At 45.0% G+C, this 17397-nt stretch overlaps 1 protein-coding gene across 1 annotated transcript in view; it reads right to left on the bottom strand.

The window, feature by feature from the left end:
• Window positions 1-1638: 1638 nt before the first annotated feature.
• The window catches only part of LOC131281125 (uncharacterized), a 54138-nt gene continuing 38379 nt past the window's right edge, over window positions 1639-17397 (bottom strand). The window contains exons 7-14 of the mRNA XM_058310378.1: window positions 8985-9143; window positions 7756-7928; window positions 6620-6810; window positions 5110-5802; window positions 4734-5033; window positions 3981-4657; window positions 3673-3902; window positions 1639-1913 (exon numbers count right to left, since the gene is read on the bottom strand). Of these exons, the coding sequence (XP_058166361.1) occupies window positions 1639-1913; window positions 3673-3902; window positions 3981-4657; window positions 4734-5033; window positions 5110-5802; window positions 6620-6810; window positions 7756-7928; window positions 8985-9143 (2698 nt within the window). The remainder of the gene's footprint in view (window positions 1914-3672; window positions 3903-3980; window positions 4658-4733; window positions 5034-5109; window positions 5803-6619; window positions 6811-7755; window positions 7929-8984; window positions 9144-17397) is intronic.

Below are 17397 nucleotides of genomic sequence, written 5' to 3'. Positions count from 1 at the left end.
TCTGATTTTATCTGAAACAGGATAATGAAATTGTTCATGTCAGATGTATGCTTGATCAACCAGCGCCCATTATCATGCTAGTGGATTAAATTCACGGTGGAATAATGAGAGACTTTGAACCAAATGTTTCCAACATACCCATAATAAAAACCCACTGTTCATATTGATTCTCTCTCAATTTGGTATACTTCTTAGAAACATCCAAATTTTTTTATCATTATAGATGAGGGCGCAAGGAAAAGGCAATGTTTAAAAGTCGAACAAAAGAAACACTTATATTTAATGCCTTTTCGATAGTTCCTATACTCTAGATTTCAACAGAATGTATATCATTTGTGCTGAAAAGAAAGAAAACTTTTACCATACTTTCTTCACGAATCACACCGATCATTGAGCTAGCTTTTGCTTCTTTGCCCACGTAGTGGCCAAAACTCTTGCATTTTCCCTATTCGGAGTACTCTATTCGACATTTCAAATGTTTTCAATAGAATAAAAACTAAAGGCAGTACTTTTCTGTCACCGTCTCAGTGCCATAGTTCTATCATTTTCATCATTAATTTCTTCGTAAGATCGTGTAGATAAAGTGTGCAGCGAAAAATGGGATGGCCTGGGTGCAAACCACCCCCAAGGGTTCGATCATTTCACCCTCCTAACATTGGGTTTCTTGTTTTATCATTGGCAGCCGGGTTTGGTAAGAGTAAGCCTTTCTTCCATATCGTCACCTTAGAAAGGGTTTCCACCGGTTTGAAACGGTATGATTGGTTGGTTTTGTGTTTTTTTCACCTTCTTTTTAGTACGATTGTTGTGTAAGTGTAGTTTTTGTTGTGTGCTTCTAGTTTTTTTCGTGCTGCTACAGTTGTTCAACTATATAATTTAAATATACTTTTGTTTTTCTTTACTAGGAAACAGCTTTGTGCTACTTTGCTCGTCCGTACTTGAACGCGACGGTCAATATCATCATCGGTATCATTTTCATTTCCCATAGTTTTAAAAACGGAAAATAACGAATGCACGCGAGTTTTTCTTTCCCTTCATTTTCGATCCTCTATTTGCATTTGGTTCCCACTCTCACCTAATGAAGGCAAGATTGTACGCCTCTATGTGCATTTACAGAAGCGAATCCGACCGGGTTCTGGTTTTTGGGCTGGGAAAACTCTTGCTACTAATACTTTCATCGAATAACCTAAATAGTTGTGTGTGGATGGGGTGAGTTGCCTGTCCCCTTCCCCTTGCCATACATCTGGCATTGGCCACCTGGATGGTGGATGGTTTGGTGCGCTGTGTCACAGTTGGCGTTTGGACTTGCTAGAAATTGTTCTTCGCTTACCATTTGCTGCTTCATGGCCGTCGCATGATCGCTCACTCATTTTACTGGGTTAAGAGAGAGATGGATGGAGGAGTATGGGGGCGTGGTGAGGGATAGAGGCGAGGAAAGAATACTGTTCGGACTGTGCATCGCTGCACAGGAAGTGAGGGCGGAGGAAGGAGGACCTTTCTAGGTTTGGCATGCACCGGAAACGGGCGAAGGGATTGGTAAGCGATCTAGCAGTACGCCAGATCATCCATATCCAGGTAGACAGCATGTCACACGGTCGTCTCCCGGTCGACGTGGATGAACTCGACCGGCTGAAGCCCGTGTCAGGAGTCCGGATCGAAGAACAGTGGCTCCTTCTTGTAGTCCTTCTTCGAGAGGGTACCGTTGAGCGAGGCCGCCGCACCGGGTCCCGCCGGTTTGAGCTTCTCGTTCGCCTTGCGGCGCTTCTTCACCATCACAAGCAAGCAGAAGATGAGGCAGGCGGAGATGGCGGCCGCCACGCACCCGAACGCCGCGTAAATACCGCCCGGCAGCTCGATGAGCCGGCTGCCGCACTCCTGCTCGCTCTCGTCATACCCGGACGGGCAGTTTGGACGGCCTGGGGAGAGGTTATAAGAGGAATGACAGTGGCATGAGGGTATCTGTTAGTCAGTACTTGTACTGAACGAAATATTGCTCAGAAAGGGAGTTTAATCATTGAGTTCGTTCGAAATAAGTCATGTGTCACGGTCACAGTCATTCAGTAAATGCAACCTTTTTGTAGCTCGCTTTTCTTAACCTCCCATGTTGACTAGAGTTGGGTAATTCAGACTCAGATTTATACATTGGAATAAATTGTTGCTTTGATTTTGAGATCCTAGAATTTCTGTATGAGTGATTCATAAACCCCAAAGGTGCATGGATAAAACCTACAGATTGGAATAACAGATTCGAATTTTCATCAATTCATGAATCAATCTGAATGAATATCGATTGAAAGATTCATATGAATGAATCTCCGCAAAAGATGCTTTGGGCAAAACTCTAGTGCCGATCTTTGTATCTGGTTAGGTGTCATGTACCCTTGTGTTAAGATTAGTGTGGTGCTTTGTACATCTTTAGGTGACATTCATTCATATGAATCTTTAACCTAAGATTCATTTAGATTGATTCATAATTCTTTTGGGATTCTTGAATCTTGAATTTTTCGAAACCTTAATGAATCTTCGTGAATCTTTCATGGCTCTTTCACGAATATTAATGATTCTTGAATTTCCGATTTTTATTCTTTACTTTTATGCTAGTATTTCACGTATCTTTGTGATTCACGAATCACTTATTAAAAGATTTATGAATCTCGAAAGCGATGTAAAGAATCATTCAGATTCATGAATCTATACCGAAATTACATAACTCTAGTTTATACCATTTGCGGATTGGTACACAGCGCAGTTTTAAGCTTTAGTTCATTATTGTTCAGTTTAGTTCGTAGCCGAGTGAGGCAGAAGTCCAAAATCGATTATTCTTGAAAATTAGCTTAATTATATTTAATTATTCATCCATTTTGCAGCATCTAACATTTCGTATGTTGATGTCATAGACCGTATAATTGTCTCTTACTTGTAATTACAATGCCCAAAATTAAACGTCCTTAAATTGTTTTCTCTACTTTAACCAAAACAATTGACAATTTTTAATATAAATTTACTAAGTAACAACACGCTCAACAACCTTATAGAGACAAAGCTTAGAAACAAAAACTTGGATAAAACATTTGGTTCAACGAAGCGGTAACGTCTGTCATTCGAAAATAAATAAGTAAAACTTTTGGCTTACGTGTGAGTTTGGTAATAGTTCATTTTAAGGTGATTGACAGGACTTTCTGTGTGCGATGATTTGAGTGAAACTTTTTTATTCCTGTATCTACTTTTTGCTTTTCATAAGTTGTTTCCACATGGTTTTACAAAGGAAGTGTAGTATCACGTTTGTCAGCTCAGCAGTTCACTTCCATGAATCAAGTGGAACAAAAGGGTGTAGCTGACGTTGGCAAGCGTCCAACACCAGAAATCCAATCGAGCCACAGACAATGGAGGAGAGAAAGTGTATTGTTCACTGACAGTTTCACAGTTGTTTTCACTCACGTCTCCTTGCAACCCACTACCCGATGGAAGTGTACCAGCCATGAGAACAGCCGAAAAAGGATTGCCAAAACTGGACGTTCTGTCATGAGACAGCACTTTCATGCGGTGTGAAAAGAGCAGTAGTAGTATCAAATGAGGCATGGAGTGGTAAGAGGATTTTTTGGATTTTTGTTTGGTCTTGCACAATGTTATTGGTATAAAAATAATGCTCGATAATCGTTTCAAAAAAACACTTACCATCACACCAAAGGGCACTGCCGATGCAGGCGTCCAGCTCCGGACAGCGATACTCGCACTCGCTCTCGCGTGGATAGAGCCCGAACTCGACCAGCGTGTCGTTGGCGGTGAAGTTCGTCTGCAGGTCGAGCTGCTGTATCAGCGACGCCTTGGTCCGCTGGATCTCGAGCCACGAGAACCCGATGCTTCCTTGCTCCTTCAGGATCGGTTCTAGCACCATACTGACAGGCCTATGGAAGACGTATAGAGGCATTCAAATTCGGGTTGTGTGACACATCGAATCGATGCGGTTTAAACGGTTCTCTTACCTGTCGAAGCTAAGGAAGGGTTGATTGCTTAGCCAGTCCTCGCTGAAGATGTGCAGTGCGGACGACCGGCCGGACGGTGTCGAAGGGCAGATCACGCGCATTATCTTCAGCGGCACACCACTGTACACGATCAGTCGGTTGCGCGTGTGACACTTGGAGTAATCCTCGGCGGTCGGCTCGACCGCCAGGAAGCTGCCCCAGGTGCGCACGAACAGACTGCGGTCTTGCTGTTGAGCCTCGATGTACCACGGCAGCCCGTCGCAGCTGGCATCGTGCGACTTCAGCGGGAAGTGCATCTCATCCTCGCCGCCCGAACCACGCAGCCGCAATCTCCGGCGACACTCGGGCACCCGGATGAAGTCGTACGCCGCGTGGAAGTAGACGTCCGCAAAGTCCTCGGAGATGTTGAGCCGCGTCACGATGAACGTCAGTTCCAGCGTTCGCGAGTTCGAGATAAAGGTGAGGGGCGCGTTGTAGGTGCTACTGGTATTGTCACAGAAGCACCCGAGAGGGATACGGACGTCCGGGTAGGGCACGTCGAAGATACGCAACTCGCCGATTCGGCTGTCCGCTTCCGACTCGGACGGACTGCAACGGGCTCGTCCAGTGTGGCCATCGCTCTCGGTGACGCAGGTCGCAAACTCTCCGAACGATACGTTGAACAGCTCAACACGCACCTACGTAGGGGCAGAGTCAAGGCAACGATACTTAAAAGGTCGCTCTCCCCTAGCATGACCCAAAACTCCGACTTACCCTCTCTCCGACGGAAGCTTCAAATCGGTAGAGGCAGGAAATGTTCTTCGCCCCTCCTCGGCCATGCAGAAACACGTTGCGTGGCGCTTGGAAGTCACCCTTTCGCTTGCGAAATACACGCGAGCAAAGAATCGGAACCGATGCGTCTGCCGCCTTAGTGAGATCTTCATTGGGCTCCAGTGATTTCTTGCCGGTCCCCAGGTAGGGCTCACCACCTAGCTCTGTGTCGACGAACTCATAGTTGATCCCAAAGCTCGATGGAAACAGCGACGTTCCGGTCATGGTGTGGAACTCAATTTTCTAGTAAACAGTAAGAAGGCAAGGAAATGACAGCACTGATCTTTCACGGAACGCTAAGAACCCTCCCTCTACTTACCAAGTCTCGGCCAGTGCTAACGTAACTCTCCAGCGGTGTACAGGGTCGCATCCGGTGACCCTTGCTCTCCACCGTCATATGATCGCACAGCTTCGGTGCTTCGTTATCGAAAAACTCCGCCATCAGTCGACGCGATGCCAGGCTCGACTTGGACGATTGGCGATCTTTGCGTCCGTGCTCGCGTGACAGCTCATTTCCCGAGCCGCCCACCGACGAGTCCTTCCCATGGCGTACCGACTGCACGTAGTTCCCGGCGCCCATCTCCGACTTGCCCTTGTGCTTGGAGTACTTGTCCTGATATCCCGAGGATCCGTAGCCCGAACCACGCCCACGAATGCCATCGCTCGGCGCTGTAGGGGCTGGTTGGTTGAAGATGCTGTTCACCGTCGGCCCGTAGATATACTGATCCACCGGGTTCCACACGTTGTCCACATTGATCTTCAAACTCTTGCCATTCTGGTTCACGGCGGCGTAGTAGTTGTTGACGGTCCGATTCATGAGCTGCTGGTAGATCGCGGTGGTGCTGGTTAGGCCGGGCAGAAGAGCGGTTGCAGCGCCGAGGGTAGATCCGTAGGAAGTAGTGGAGGACCCGGTGGATAGTATACTCGTTGGAGAGGTCGTGCGCACCGGAACGAACGTGCCCGCACTATCCCAAACCCGCGTTCTCGTAATCCAGGGTAATGGAGACTCATTCTGATGGAAGTGATTCAATTTAAAAAGCAAAATAATGAATTAGCAACGTCATTCAACGTGTGGGAAACTTCAATAAAAAATGATGAATACAAAGTGTAGTTCCCACATTCACTACGGATCGTGGTCAAATCAACTAATACCAAAATGATTTTTAAATGTGAAAAATATAACTTTTCCGTGGAGTATTCAAACGAATGCTTTAAATAGCAATTCTGATTTAAGAACTTTTTGGAGAAAAACTTGCCTTTGGCTATACATATTTTATGTTTATAATAAATCGAGCTCAATCTAAATCTAGATCCAATAGAAATAAAAGTCAAGTAATTTCGCTGAATCATTAATCCTCCTGTTTGATAATTTATTTTATCTAATATCCTCCCTTGATATGGGATTATGTATTATGAATTTTTACAGTAAATTTGTACAAATTATTTCTCATCTTTGGGTACCATTATTCAGATACCTGTACCAATTTTAGGCACTGAGAAGGTCTTTATGTGAGGTTTCAAAAAAAAAAAATGACCCATTAAAATATCTCTACAGTACTTTCAAAACTATCAGAATATGGTGACGTAAGGATGAGAAATAATTCTCGTCACGCACCGTATGGGTTAAAAGGTAAACCTTTTGATAATGTGGTAATGATACACCTTATTGTTAAATCAAACATTTTTGGTTTAGTTTATTTCAACAGGCATGTGGACGTTTTTCATTTCTGAAATTTAGTTTAAAAAATATGACTTTTTTAAACACTTCAAAGGCAATGTTAGCAACAACTATCGACGTGTTAGTATTACAAATCCTTGACAACACTTACCCGGCCCATCGTAGAGTTGTCGCCGCTCCCACTTGGCTGCAAAATCTGCAGATGGTAATGGGTAAAGGAGATCCAAATCAAATCCGTTGGCATACCGTGGAAGTAGTAGGTGCAGGTCGTGTTCGGCGCCAGCGTATGTCGCGGGCTCAGTAGATGCCCCATCCTTCCCCGTCGCGACAGTAGCACTTCGTCTAAGAGAGAAAGAGAGCGTGAAAGAGATGGTGTAGGAGTCGAACATGTGTCTTCACTTAGCGAAACCCGGTGCCGCGGTGTCTCGGGAAATCCTCAAAATTTAACTGACACCGGAACGGAATAAAAAAAACTTTCCCTTTCGCGATGATGTCACCGTGAAAATACTGTACCGCGGCACAATGGCGATGGGACCGGTTGTTCCTGGCGGTGTTCGCCCTCCCAAAGGATCCAAAATCAAACGCGCGCGCGAGAAAGGAAACAGGAAATTGAATTTATCATCGTGACCTGATTGTTCGCCATTGCCATTGTCGATAGTCAAATGACTTCGATGGTAGGACAATATGTTTGGTGAAAATCGAACTGAACTAAAAAAACCACTCACACACACACATACACACAATCACAGGGCCACATAGTCCCGTGAATACAATTGGCCTATTGGAAAACCGTTTCGTCGCCAAAAAGCCGACTAAGCTTCAGCGGAGATGGATGAGGATGCTGATGATGATGATGGGATTGTAACAGACGAGCGACGGAGCTTGATGTAAATTGATTTTCTTTCAAACGCCTCACCGTAATGGATCGGAAAAAATCGTTTCCGTGTTTTTTTTCCTACAGGTTCGCGTTCGTCCGTTCCGTCCGTGGGCTTGAGGGCTATTTAAATGTTGTTTGCCTACGAAATTGACGGAACGTGTTCCGGTGATCGGTCTACGGGGGTGACGGGCTTGAACGTCGCTACCGGTTGTGCGGACATCAGGAAAGAACAATTGTGATGACTTTGCGACAAGCGCCGACGCTTGACATCTATTTATTGGCGTCCGAGCTGCCACGTGAAATTTTCTTTATATTTTAGACCCTCGGATCATTGTTTACGCGCATTTTGCATACAACTTTAGTTAGGAAAAGTTTTTTCCGGTACCTGATGTTATAAGCATACGACTCACCTGGATTTGACGCGTTGATGTGGAACTCACATTTGTTGCCCTGCGCGAAGTCGAACGAGTCGGAGTCGGCGAACAGTATGTCGACGTCCAGCTCAAACCCACGGTTTGACTGACCGGACTGTAGTGGAGCCGAAAAGGGACTCGAGTGAAAAGCGATCAGCATTTCTGGGCCCCTGTGGAACAAGGGAGAGAGAGAAAGAGTTAATTTAAATATTATTTGTTTTCCGAACAACCGCTATGAGTTCCTTTGAGTTTTTAAGGATGGTTGGCTAACCCGATAGAGGCTGAGAATGCAGCTTGAAATTATTTCCCACAAATTGCTTCTTGACCCGAAAAAAACCGTGCTCACATTACCGAGAAAAATTATTATCATTTTGTTTTCCGCCCTCTTATCATCGATGATGGTTCACTGTTCCACGCCATGCAACCTATCGTCTTGGGTGGATTATCGCGATGCCGCCGGTCTTCCGTGACATAGATCCGCCATTCAGTCGAGTGGCACGTCGACGGATTTCCCCGCACGAAAAAGCTCCATCTTGATGCTCTCGGCGCCACAATCGCACCCGGGAACTTTATATTATATCGCCAAAATGAGAAAAGTTTTGCAGCGCTGCTGTGACGCCCTCGGAGGTGCTAAAGCCGATGGCCACGTAGAATCAGGCCCGGCGTCAGTCACGGGAAAGATTACATCCAATCCAAAGCGACTCTCGCCAAGGCCAGTGGAGAATTATATGTGAAGAGATATATTTTTCGCTTCCTTGGCTATCCTGGGCCCCTCCAGGGGGTGGCCTAATGAAAGCGCCATATGCGAAGGTGGTGCGGCTCGCGGGAAGGATATTCCGCAACTCCAGTGGCACGCAGCTGTGCGACTCATTCGGCTCTGGGTGCCGTTGGCATCGCTGGGGGAGTTTTCTTGTTTATACGAAATAACTTGAAATTCGCTAATGAAATCTTGCCCATCCCTCCCCTTGGTTCCTCTCTTCACCTTCGCTCAAACAAATGGATAATATGCTGACGCGTGGAAAAAGTTTTCATCCGAACGAAAGTCCCAACCTCGGGCGTATTTCATTTCGAGTTGTTTTCCATTCCGTTCCGTCACTTGTTTGTTCTCTGTTTTCACAGTACCGAAGAGGCGGAGGAAGGTAGGCCCGCGGCGTCGGTGGGACACATTTGGTTAATTATTCAAAGCTCGCTAGCGTGAAGTTCCATCAGATGGGCGTCACACTTACCGCGACACGACCCGAGGCAGCCAGTCCCCGCCGCAGTACTTCGCCAGCACGGGATCGTTGGTGCTGCTGCCGTCGTAGAAGATCAGATGATCCCGTTCGCCGGTGCAGTCCGACCACGCCCGAACCGCCCGGGCCGTCTTGTTCAGGCTGGCGATGGATCTGTAATGGGGAAAGAGAGTATGTCTTTTTAGAAACCGTGCTGGTGTTGGAGACAAAATGAAGGATTTAAAAAAAGAGATGTCTGATCAGGACTTGTATTGCATCTTAGCTTTAACGTATTGTTATAAAGAATCTCTTTTATTTATATCTTTTATGCAAATATTTATTGGGTACTGTTCTATAATTTAATCAATGTTCAGTTTTTCAAAAATCACGCTATGATTATGTAAGAACTTTAAGAGAAGTGCAGTGAGATACAATCTCAAGTAACATTTTAAGTTTTATATTGGTTCTAAAGATGTTGTTCATCAAGGTTCATCTCAGGAGCAAAAATTCTTTAATCCTATGATAAAATCTTTATCAAACCATTCTAAGTGTAAGGGGCCCTTACTCTTAGAAAATACTCTTAGCATTTTCCGACACGAGAATGACAAGTCCATCGATTCATGTCATGTTCAAGGCTAACACTATATTTCTCATAATACAGAAAACATTTGTAAAATTTCGTAAAGTCCCATTTTTGTATAGAAATCGTGAAACCATCAATGCATCAATTTGGCCGAACTATGATTGTAAAAGAAATTAATAATTATGTCTATACAACTTTTGTAACAAATTAAAAAACAAAAAAATAGAATCTTATGCTACTGGTCGGTAGAATCGAACGGTATTACGTACACCATAAAATAATGAAGTAATGTTAACCTCTTACATAGTAGAACAAAATAAGCGAACAAGCGAATTGTGAGAACTTATTTATATATCCAGATCCGAAATTGAGTCGAGCTAAAGTGAGTTTTTAATTAAAAAAGACTAACCGGATGTTATTGAATTGCACGCTTTACAATGAATTCCATTTGCTGAAGGTTTAAAGATCTTGCGGTCCGACGTTTACGAATCCTTTGAGATTGAACAGATATAGTTAATACTCCTTTACAACCCTTTAAACTAGAACTTTGTGCTACAGTTCAAATGCTCCAGAAAGTACAGATTGTTTTATCATAACAGCTAAATTTAGCTCACCATTTTTTTTTTACATAACGTAAACGCTCGGGGCACTGCAAAAGTATCAGCAAAAGGATGTGCAAGAGTGTGGGATTTGCATGCACATTGACATGGTTGGTTTAGGCTGCCGGTCTTAAATCTGGCCTGAAGGAAAACTGTTTACTCCGTACATCGTTCGATGGTTTCGGACGTGGTTGTCATCGTTGCTACAACGGTCTATAGTGTCGCTTAAGCATCAATGCCAATACATGTTGCCAAATTTGCATTCATTTGATAGTTTTTGTTAAAAAAATACTTCATTTAAAGTTACACTGCATATGCGCCAAAGTGAAACAGTTGAAACTTGGCTTTTGTTAAAGTTGAAACTTGGCTTTTGTTAAACAAAAAGCAACGAAACATGCTAAATTGCACTGAAATGAAATCGATTGGAATTGGGCTCAAATGAAGCCTATGCAGAAACTTACCAGTATTCGCTTGCTTGCAAATTCGGTTCCTACTACATTCATGTAAACCTGTTCACCCGTCTACCAGTTGCATTACTCCTGTTCTAGTATTTACAATTCAAGGAAGAAAAAAGTTACCCAACAACGGTTCACAGACACGCTGCGGTTCGCTTCCAAAACAAGTTACATTTGCTCGTTCACTTCTACACTTGGCGGATAGGAATTACCCCAACGAACCGAAAGCATCCTGCCATCCATTGTGGTGTTGCATTGCGTTCGGCAAATATTTGGCTCCCAAATCCCCTCACAATCCAAACCCGAACGAACGAATGCGCACTTGCACTTGCTCCTCACAATGTGGTTTTGAAAAGTTATGCTTTGCAGCTTTCCCCTTTCTATTCACGCACACCCGTTTTTGTACCAATAATTTACATTCGGTAGGTGGTAAACTTTCCTAAAATTTTATGCTAAAGCAGTGCAGGGTTTTTGGGATTGAGAGTGAATAATTCTAACATGTTCTAGCATTTTTACTGTCCAATTCCAATCCTTTGGACGTCTCTTCGGGTGAGCTGCAATTTTTCCTAACCATGCAAAACCTGCCGGCAACCATCCGAATGAAAGGTTTATCTGGTGCAGCATAAAAAACACATCCGAGTACTTGGTAGTGTACGGTTTTGCAATTCATTCCATCACCAAAGTGTTTTCCGTACGACATGACATGTGGTGGAGAATTTCGGGCTCGGGGGGTCGGTAAACAAATTGAGCTTCTTTTTGTTTTTCGGCATTCGAATTGTGGGAAAAACAAAAAGAGGGAGAGGCAGGGAAAAAATTGATAACCAATTCGAGGTCGGCGTGTATGGGATCGTCCACAAAAGTGCGATGAAGCGGGTGTGTTTGTACAACGTTACCAAACATCACGGTGCCTCTCGAGACCGAAATACTGCCAATGTTGCAGAACATGTTCCTGCCCCACTGCACGGGGAAGGGGTGGGTGTTAGTGTGGGAGGTTCGAATATTCGGTGTGTGTAACCGAATCCTGCGCGAGAAAACTTTTCTCATAAACCAAACTCGACACATTCGTGCTGATTCGCGCCGGTGCGGCTTTCCTTTCCGTTCAGCTGGGGTGACCGTTTTTTCCCTTCCTTGTGTGTTTCTCACCGTCGGCAGAAACTGTAGGAGACAACGGGATGGAGTGCAACGAGACGGGGGGGAGGTAGTTTACAAGACCACAAACAGGGATGAGCGTGCCGCGTTGTGAGTTGGTTTCGAGCGTTACCGAACCGCTGTGACTTCAGCGAACAAATGAAAAAAAAACAAGGAAAAACCCACCAAAATTGCACCGGAAGGCAAGTGGAAAACGATTTTCACGATATTTATGCTCCGTTCCGCGAAACTCATTCGCGTCGGGTGGGAAAACTATTTTCCAGCTCCTTCCCGTCGCACACATTGCACCCATCCCGTCTTTCCCCCGTTGCATCCGGATCCGGGAATGTTAATAAACAATTGTTCTGTGGCCCACATGGCTAGGTATGTGTGCATGTGTTTGCAGACGTGTGGAAAATGTGAAGAATTTTTTTTGGTGACTTTTCATTCACCCTCGTGGTCGTCGAACCACTCTGCGTTACATAAGGGTTGGCCCGTGGCATAAGTGTTCAAGTAGTAGTAGTTAACAGGAAATGCGCACGCCAACTACAACCTCTTTTCCCGAACTAGTTTCTCCTTCCACATGCAGGAAGAGAAAAACGAAAAAAAAACACGGAAAGCACAAGTAAATTATTGTATGGTGTGAGATTGGATTGTTGCGAGCGGCATTCATAAGTGGAAATTCGTTCGTTCGAAGTGTCGTTGTGGAATTTTCGAACCTCCACAGTTCAAAGCAAGCAATTGGCAGCCCGTTGGGGGTGGGAAAATTTCTGGCAAACGTTGCAGGAACTAGCTCTGATTACTCTTTCCAAATGCTGACGGAGGGGTTTAGTTAGCTTCCAGTGAAAATTGGAATTTATGCTTACGGGAAGGAACACCCCATTTGAGTTGATTGATATAATTACACAGTGGAGGAAAGTTTTCTTCGGCGCAAATGTACTTTAAAATCATCTCGCCCGTAAACTTCACCGAAAAACGAGGCACAATTTACACCGGGCCCGATTCGAAGAGTCGTTACTTCACCACGGTAATCTGGTTTTCATTGCTTCGACACTCACCGGCAAGCAATCGAACGCGCAAAGGGCGCAGTTCGGTAAAGGGATCACTCCAATTTCCTGACCCAATGCAGTGTCCGATTTTATTTCCCACCCAGATTATATATCGTTCACAAAAACAAACCGCAAGCAAAGGCCAGCCGTTGTTTCACCAACGCCATCGAACGGAATGAACTACAAGTCTTTCGTCGATTCGGATGGCCAGCAGCAGAAAACATCCGGGAAAGTGTCGCTCCCCAAAACCCGGTTAGCCGGAAAAATCGTTTTCCTCCCGACCAAAACTAGCAAAACTGTATGTCTCGGGATGGAACGGCACAGTTCATAAATTAGATATTTTTATCGCCACCCGTTTATCGCAAGTCGTTGTGCGCGGTGTGTCGTTGCGGTAGTCGTTGGGTCGCCATAGCTTTCCCTAACCACTTTTCCCGATTACCCCGAGCGCGATCCGGTTGTCCCATCGAAGAAAACTTCCCAGTTTCCTTTTTCGACGAACGCGATTTCCCGACCGCTCAACATGAAGTTGTTGCAGTGCAATCTTTTCTCGGCCCATCCGGCCGGGGAAAACAGATTTTTCACCCACTCTTCCGAACAATCCGCATGTTCAGGGAAGGGGGGAGAGAAGGGACGACGAAGATTTCCGGGTTGCCTAAGGACAGCCGGAACAGCGCAGTTTCCACGGTGAATGCGTGTGTCCGTATACTATGGTTTTGTTCGTGATTTCTCCCGCTAGTTTACAGTCAGATCGGTTGAAAGGTTTGTTCTTTTCGTTGATTTTGCGAAAACAGTAAAAAAAGGCGAAACAGGACAAAGGAAAGGAGAGAGAGAGGTTGAGAGAGAGAGAGAGAAATGAGGGCGAAAGAAAAGGATAGGAAAAGAAATAGTGATGTTACACGAGCATAGACCAAGCAACTACTAAGCTTACACTTTTCGTACGCCTTTCCAGGAAGGACTTGACCATTTTCCTTCTCCATAGCCGGTACAAAACTCAATCCCTGTCCGGGAAAAGTCGAGCCCAAAGATAGCGCTCGAAAGTAGTAGTATCGAACCAATGGAAGCCTTTTTCTCAGGAGACGACCGAGAAAAGACAAACATAAAACCTGCAAATTACAAGCGACCGCGTTGCCGCTGGACAAAAGAAATCTCGCTGAGAAATCGGAAAGGCACGACGGGAGGGGGAAACCCGTTGCGCAAACGATTCGCTTTGTTGCGTCGTTGGCCGGCCGTTCCGCCACGTTGCTTTATTTGAGATGCTTGTTGCCCTCCGGTTTTTCATTGTGCTCTGGTCGCCTTTCGTCGTCCGGGTTTTGCTGCAAAGCGATAAATGATTTATGGAACGCGCTGCAGCGGGCGACGGGTAAGGAAAAACTTGCCAAAAACCCGGAGAACCTTGCCGTTCGCTCAAAGGACGAATCTACGAATGACTGCAAGGCTGCAAAATAAGATGCATTCGGGTAAGTCTTTCCACTTTCCAAGTGAACGTGTTTCAGAAACATCGCCCGGACGAGCGTTGGGGAGGAGGAGGTGGTAGGTGAATCTGGGACGATTTTCCAGACACGGTTTTGTGGCTTCGCCGGGCATTATTCTCAACTCTAATTAAAAGTTAGCGAATAGTTGGCGACGAAAGTGGTGAATTAAGTTTCTCGGATCGATAAAGAATGTTTCTTGTTGGGAAAAGTGATTTACGCGAGATAAGTTGAGGGTGTCTTTGTGGCCTCCTTCCTGTTGGCACGTTACACGCGTAGATGCAACTGAGATGAGTTAGGCTGGTGCGAGCAAAGGCACGAACACATAGCACGTAGCTTGCAGAAAACGAACCTTATCAATGAAGATGGAATTTAAAGTTTCCTCTCACCGGATAACGCCATAATTAATAGTTCCTTGTGTTTGACCTTCACAATGGGCTCTATGCATTACCAGTTTGTAGCTATCTGAAGGATGAAAGAAAAAAAACCCATCGGAAAATTGCACATTTTCTTGATTGCTTTCCTTTCTTTTTTCTTGACCGAACAACTTTGCATTGCAAACGTCTTCGCCACGTAATCGCTTCTTTTCGTCTTCGTTTAAAGTTTATTTCCGCCTGGAAAACACGCCCGCCTGCTAGGGGCAGAAATCTTTCGCCCGGAAAATCCCGCCAACCCGATCGGTGGAAAACCAATTAGCTTCACACCTCGTAGGCACCGAATAAAAAGCACCGATTTAGGGATTTCGGCCACAATGATTTATCTCGCCGATCGTTACGGACACTGGGCACGCTCACTCACACCGACAGACCACCTTCCAAAATCCCCCTCGACTTCCCTCTCCCCCATACCTTGGTGGTGTGGGGCGCAGCGATTTATCAGCGCAACATCTGCGGGGCAACTTTCAAGATGATCACCAAAATCTGATTAAACTTGTGTTAAGTTGTTGTAAGACGTCGCTTGATCCGTCGCCAGTTTCGGCAAAAAATCCTCCGAAAGCGAACGATTTTTCTCCCCGGAAAACCGACCGTCGACACGGTCTGTGTGTCAGCAGGGAAATCTGGTGGCTATTCCCTCCCCGGGATCGAAGTCATTAATCATCGAGCCCGGGAGCCTGGATTTTCCTTCGAATTGGCCATCGCGTGGGCCGGTTCCCTTAGCGCTGCGGATAACTCGTTTGTAGCCGGGAAAAGGGAAAGTCCTGAGCGTCTGAGATTTTGCCACGCTTATCGACGAAAATCGACCCTACTGATGGCCAGTAATTTCCACCAACGGTTCACCGACTGCCCGACCCCCAATGACCCGCAGCCCCCGTTGCCATTGGCCCGGTTTTCCCGAGCTGGCTTCGGAAAACACAAGCGGCCCTCAAGAGTGGCGGGCGACCCTGGAGTGACGATTTTCTTTCCTCATCCCCGTGGGTGATGAATTTTCAAGGGAGGAAAAATAGCTAAACGCTCTTCGCTCGTCAGACGCTGCTGCAAGACAAGCTGCTTAGGAGTGAAGTCAAAGTTTTATGTTGTTTTCGAATGGAATGGTCCTATAACCGTTCCCTGACCACTTCAGATTTTCCCACCAATCCGGTGGAGCGACAAAATGAAGTCGATAACGGTTCAGTCAACTGGGGGCGTGAATTAGAGACCGAGTGGAGGGAGAAAATTAACAACATGGACGATTTGCGTGACTGACCGTCGGGGTCGTCGGAGGTGCCAAGCGAACGTTGATCAGCTGGCACCATCGTTCACGTTCTCTACCATTTTTCGGTACGCTTCACTCACACACACACACTCACGCATTTTTCCGTCTTCGAGGGACGTCTGTTTGTCGTGTTTTACGAGCTAAGGCACGGCGTGGTCCATCGCATCAAAAAGGTCTGTCGTACCTTCCGTTTGAAGGAACTGAAAGACGGTGGCAGGAAAACCTTAAAGGAAGGAACCGTTTCGGGCAGTATGAGAGAGAATATTTTCCATCCCCTTCCACACGCTGGATTAAAATAATTTCCGGAAAATTTTCATAATGATTCATTATTAATTATGTTAACGATCTGCTGCCGGTAGAAAAAGTATGTTTGATTGAGGGTAAAAAAAGAGGGGAAACTTGATGGCGGCTGGCGCGTTTCCGATTCTTCCTTTTCCCACCTCCTACCAAAGTTTAGTGCGTGGCCATTTGGGGACATCAGGAGACACTCTCGCACACGAAGCGAAACTTCCGGCTTCGTGCAGTTGTGAAACATCATTGACGTGAAGCACAGTTGGGTGGTGGTGGGGTGGTAAAAAGCGGAAATGGACTGGTTGCTGATGTTTCCGCAATTGCGACCATTCCAGTGCTATTGCATGACGTTGACGAACCGCTAGGCGACGGCAATCACGATAACGAGTACGGTGCGTTTCGAGTACGGTGCGCTTTTGCCAATGAGAATGTTAATAATTATGCCGAAAATTGTTCATTAAACAACAAGCTGCAATTTTCCGGGTCTTTTGAAGAAAAAAATAGGGTGCGTGATGAGAGAACGACATGATATTGGTAGTACAAGATGAGGTAGATTTTATGGAAATTATTTATCTGTGAAAATGAAATATAAATACTTTGCATTCAAACAGTCATATCCTCGTTTCTTATATCGCTCGTTTCATGAACTTAAATAATCTCATAGAAATCCCAAAAAGCGGAAAAGCCATGAGCTTTCACTCCAAACATGGCATTCAGTTTCCAAACCTAAGTATAATGGATCATATTCAAATATATAAAATAATATTAATTAAAGACACTGGAACTTTTCAACATGTCACTAACTTTTTTAGACCGGTTCAAATTTTTTTGTTACATAAGAATAAGAGGATTTAATAAACGATCGACTGGAATTAAATAACTTATTATTAATGTCCTTAGGAGCATTCGTTGTGATGATTTTCCATAAAAGTTTGGTATGTAATGACTTATAGCAGGGATCGGCACATGTTTTTCAAAAAGGGCCAGATGATTAAAGATTTTCAAAGTAATACCCTTTGAAATGGAGAGTGGAACTTTCTAAATAGCAAAGTTGCATAAAAAGTGGTAAAAGATAAAATATTTAAAATCTTATCGATGAACATATAACAGTAACACCTCGTTAAACAATTATCATCTTTGGAAAGAAAATAAACCTGACATC

Source organism: Anopheles ziemanni, chromosome 2, assembly GCF_943734765.1.
Source record: "Anopheles ziemanni chromosome 2, idAnoZiCoDA_A2_x.2, whole genome shotgun sequence".
NCBI lineage: Eukaryota > Metazoa > Arthropoda > Insecta > Diptera > Culicidae > Anopheles > Anopheles ziemanni.
The sequence above is the reverse complement of the archived record's forward strand: the minus strand, read 5'-3'. Positions and strand labels throughout refer to the sequence as shown.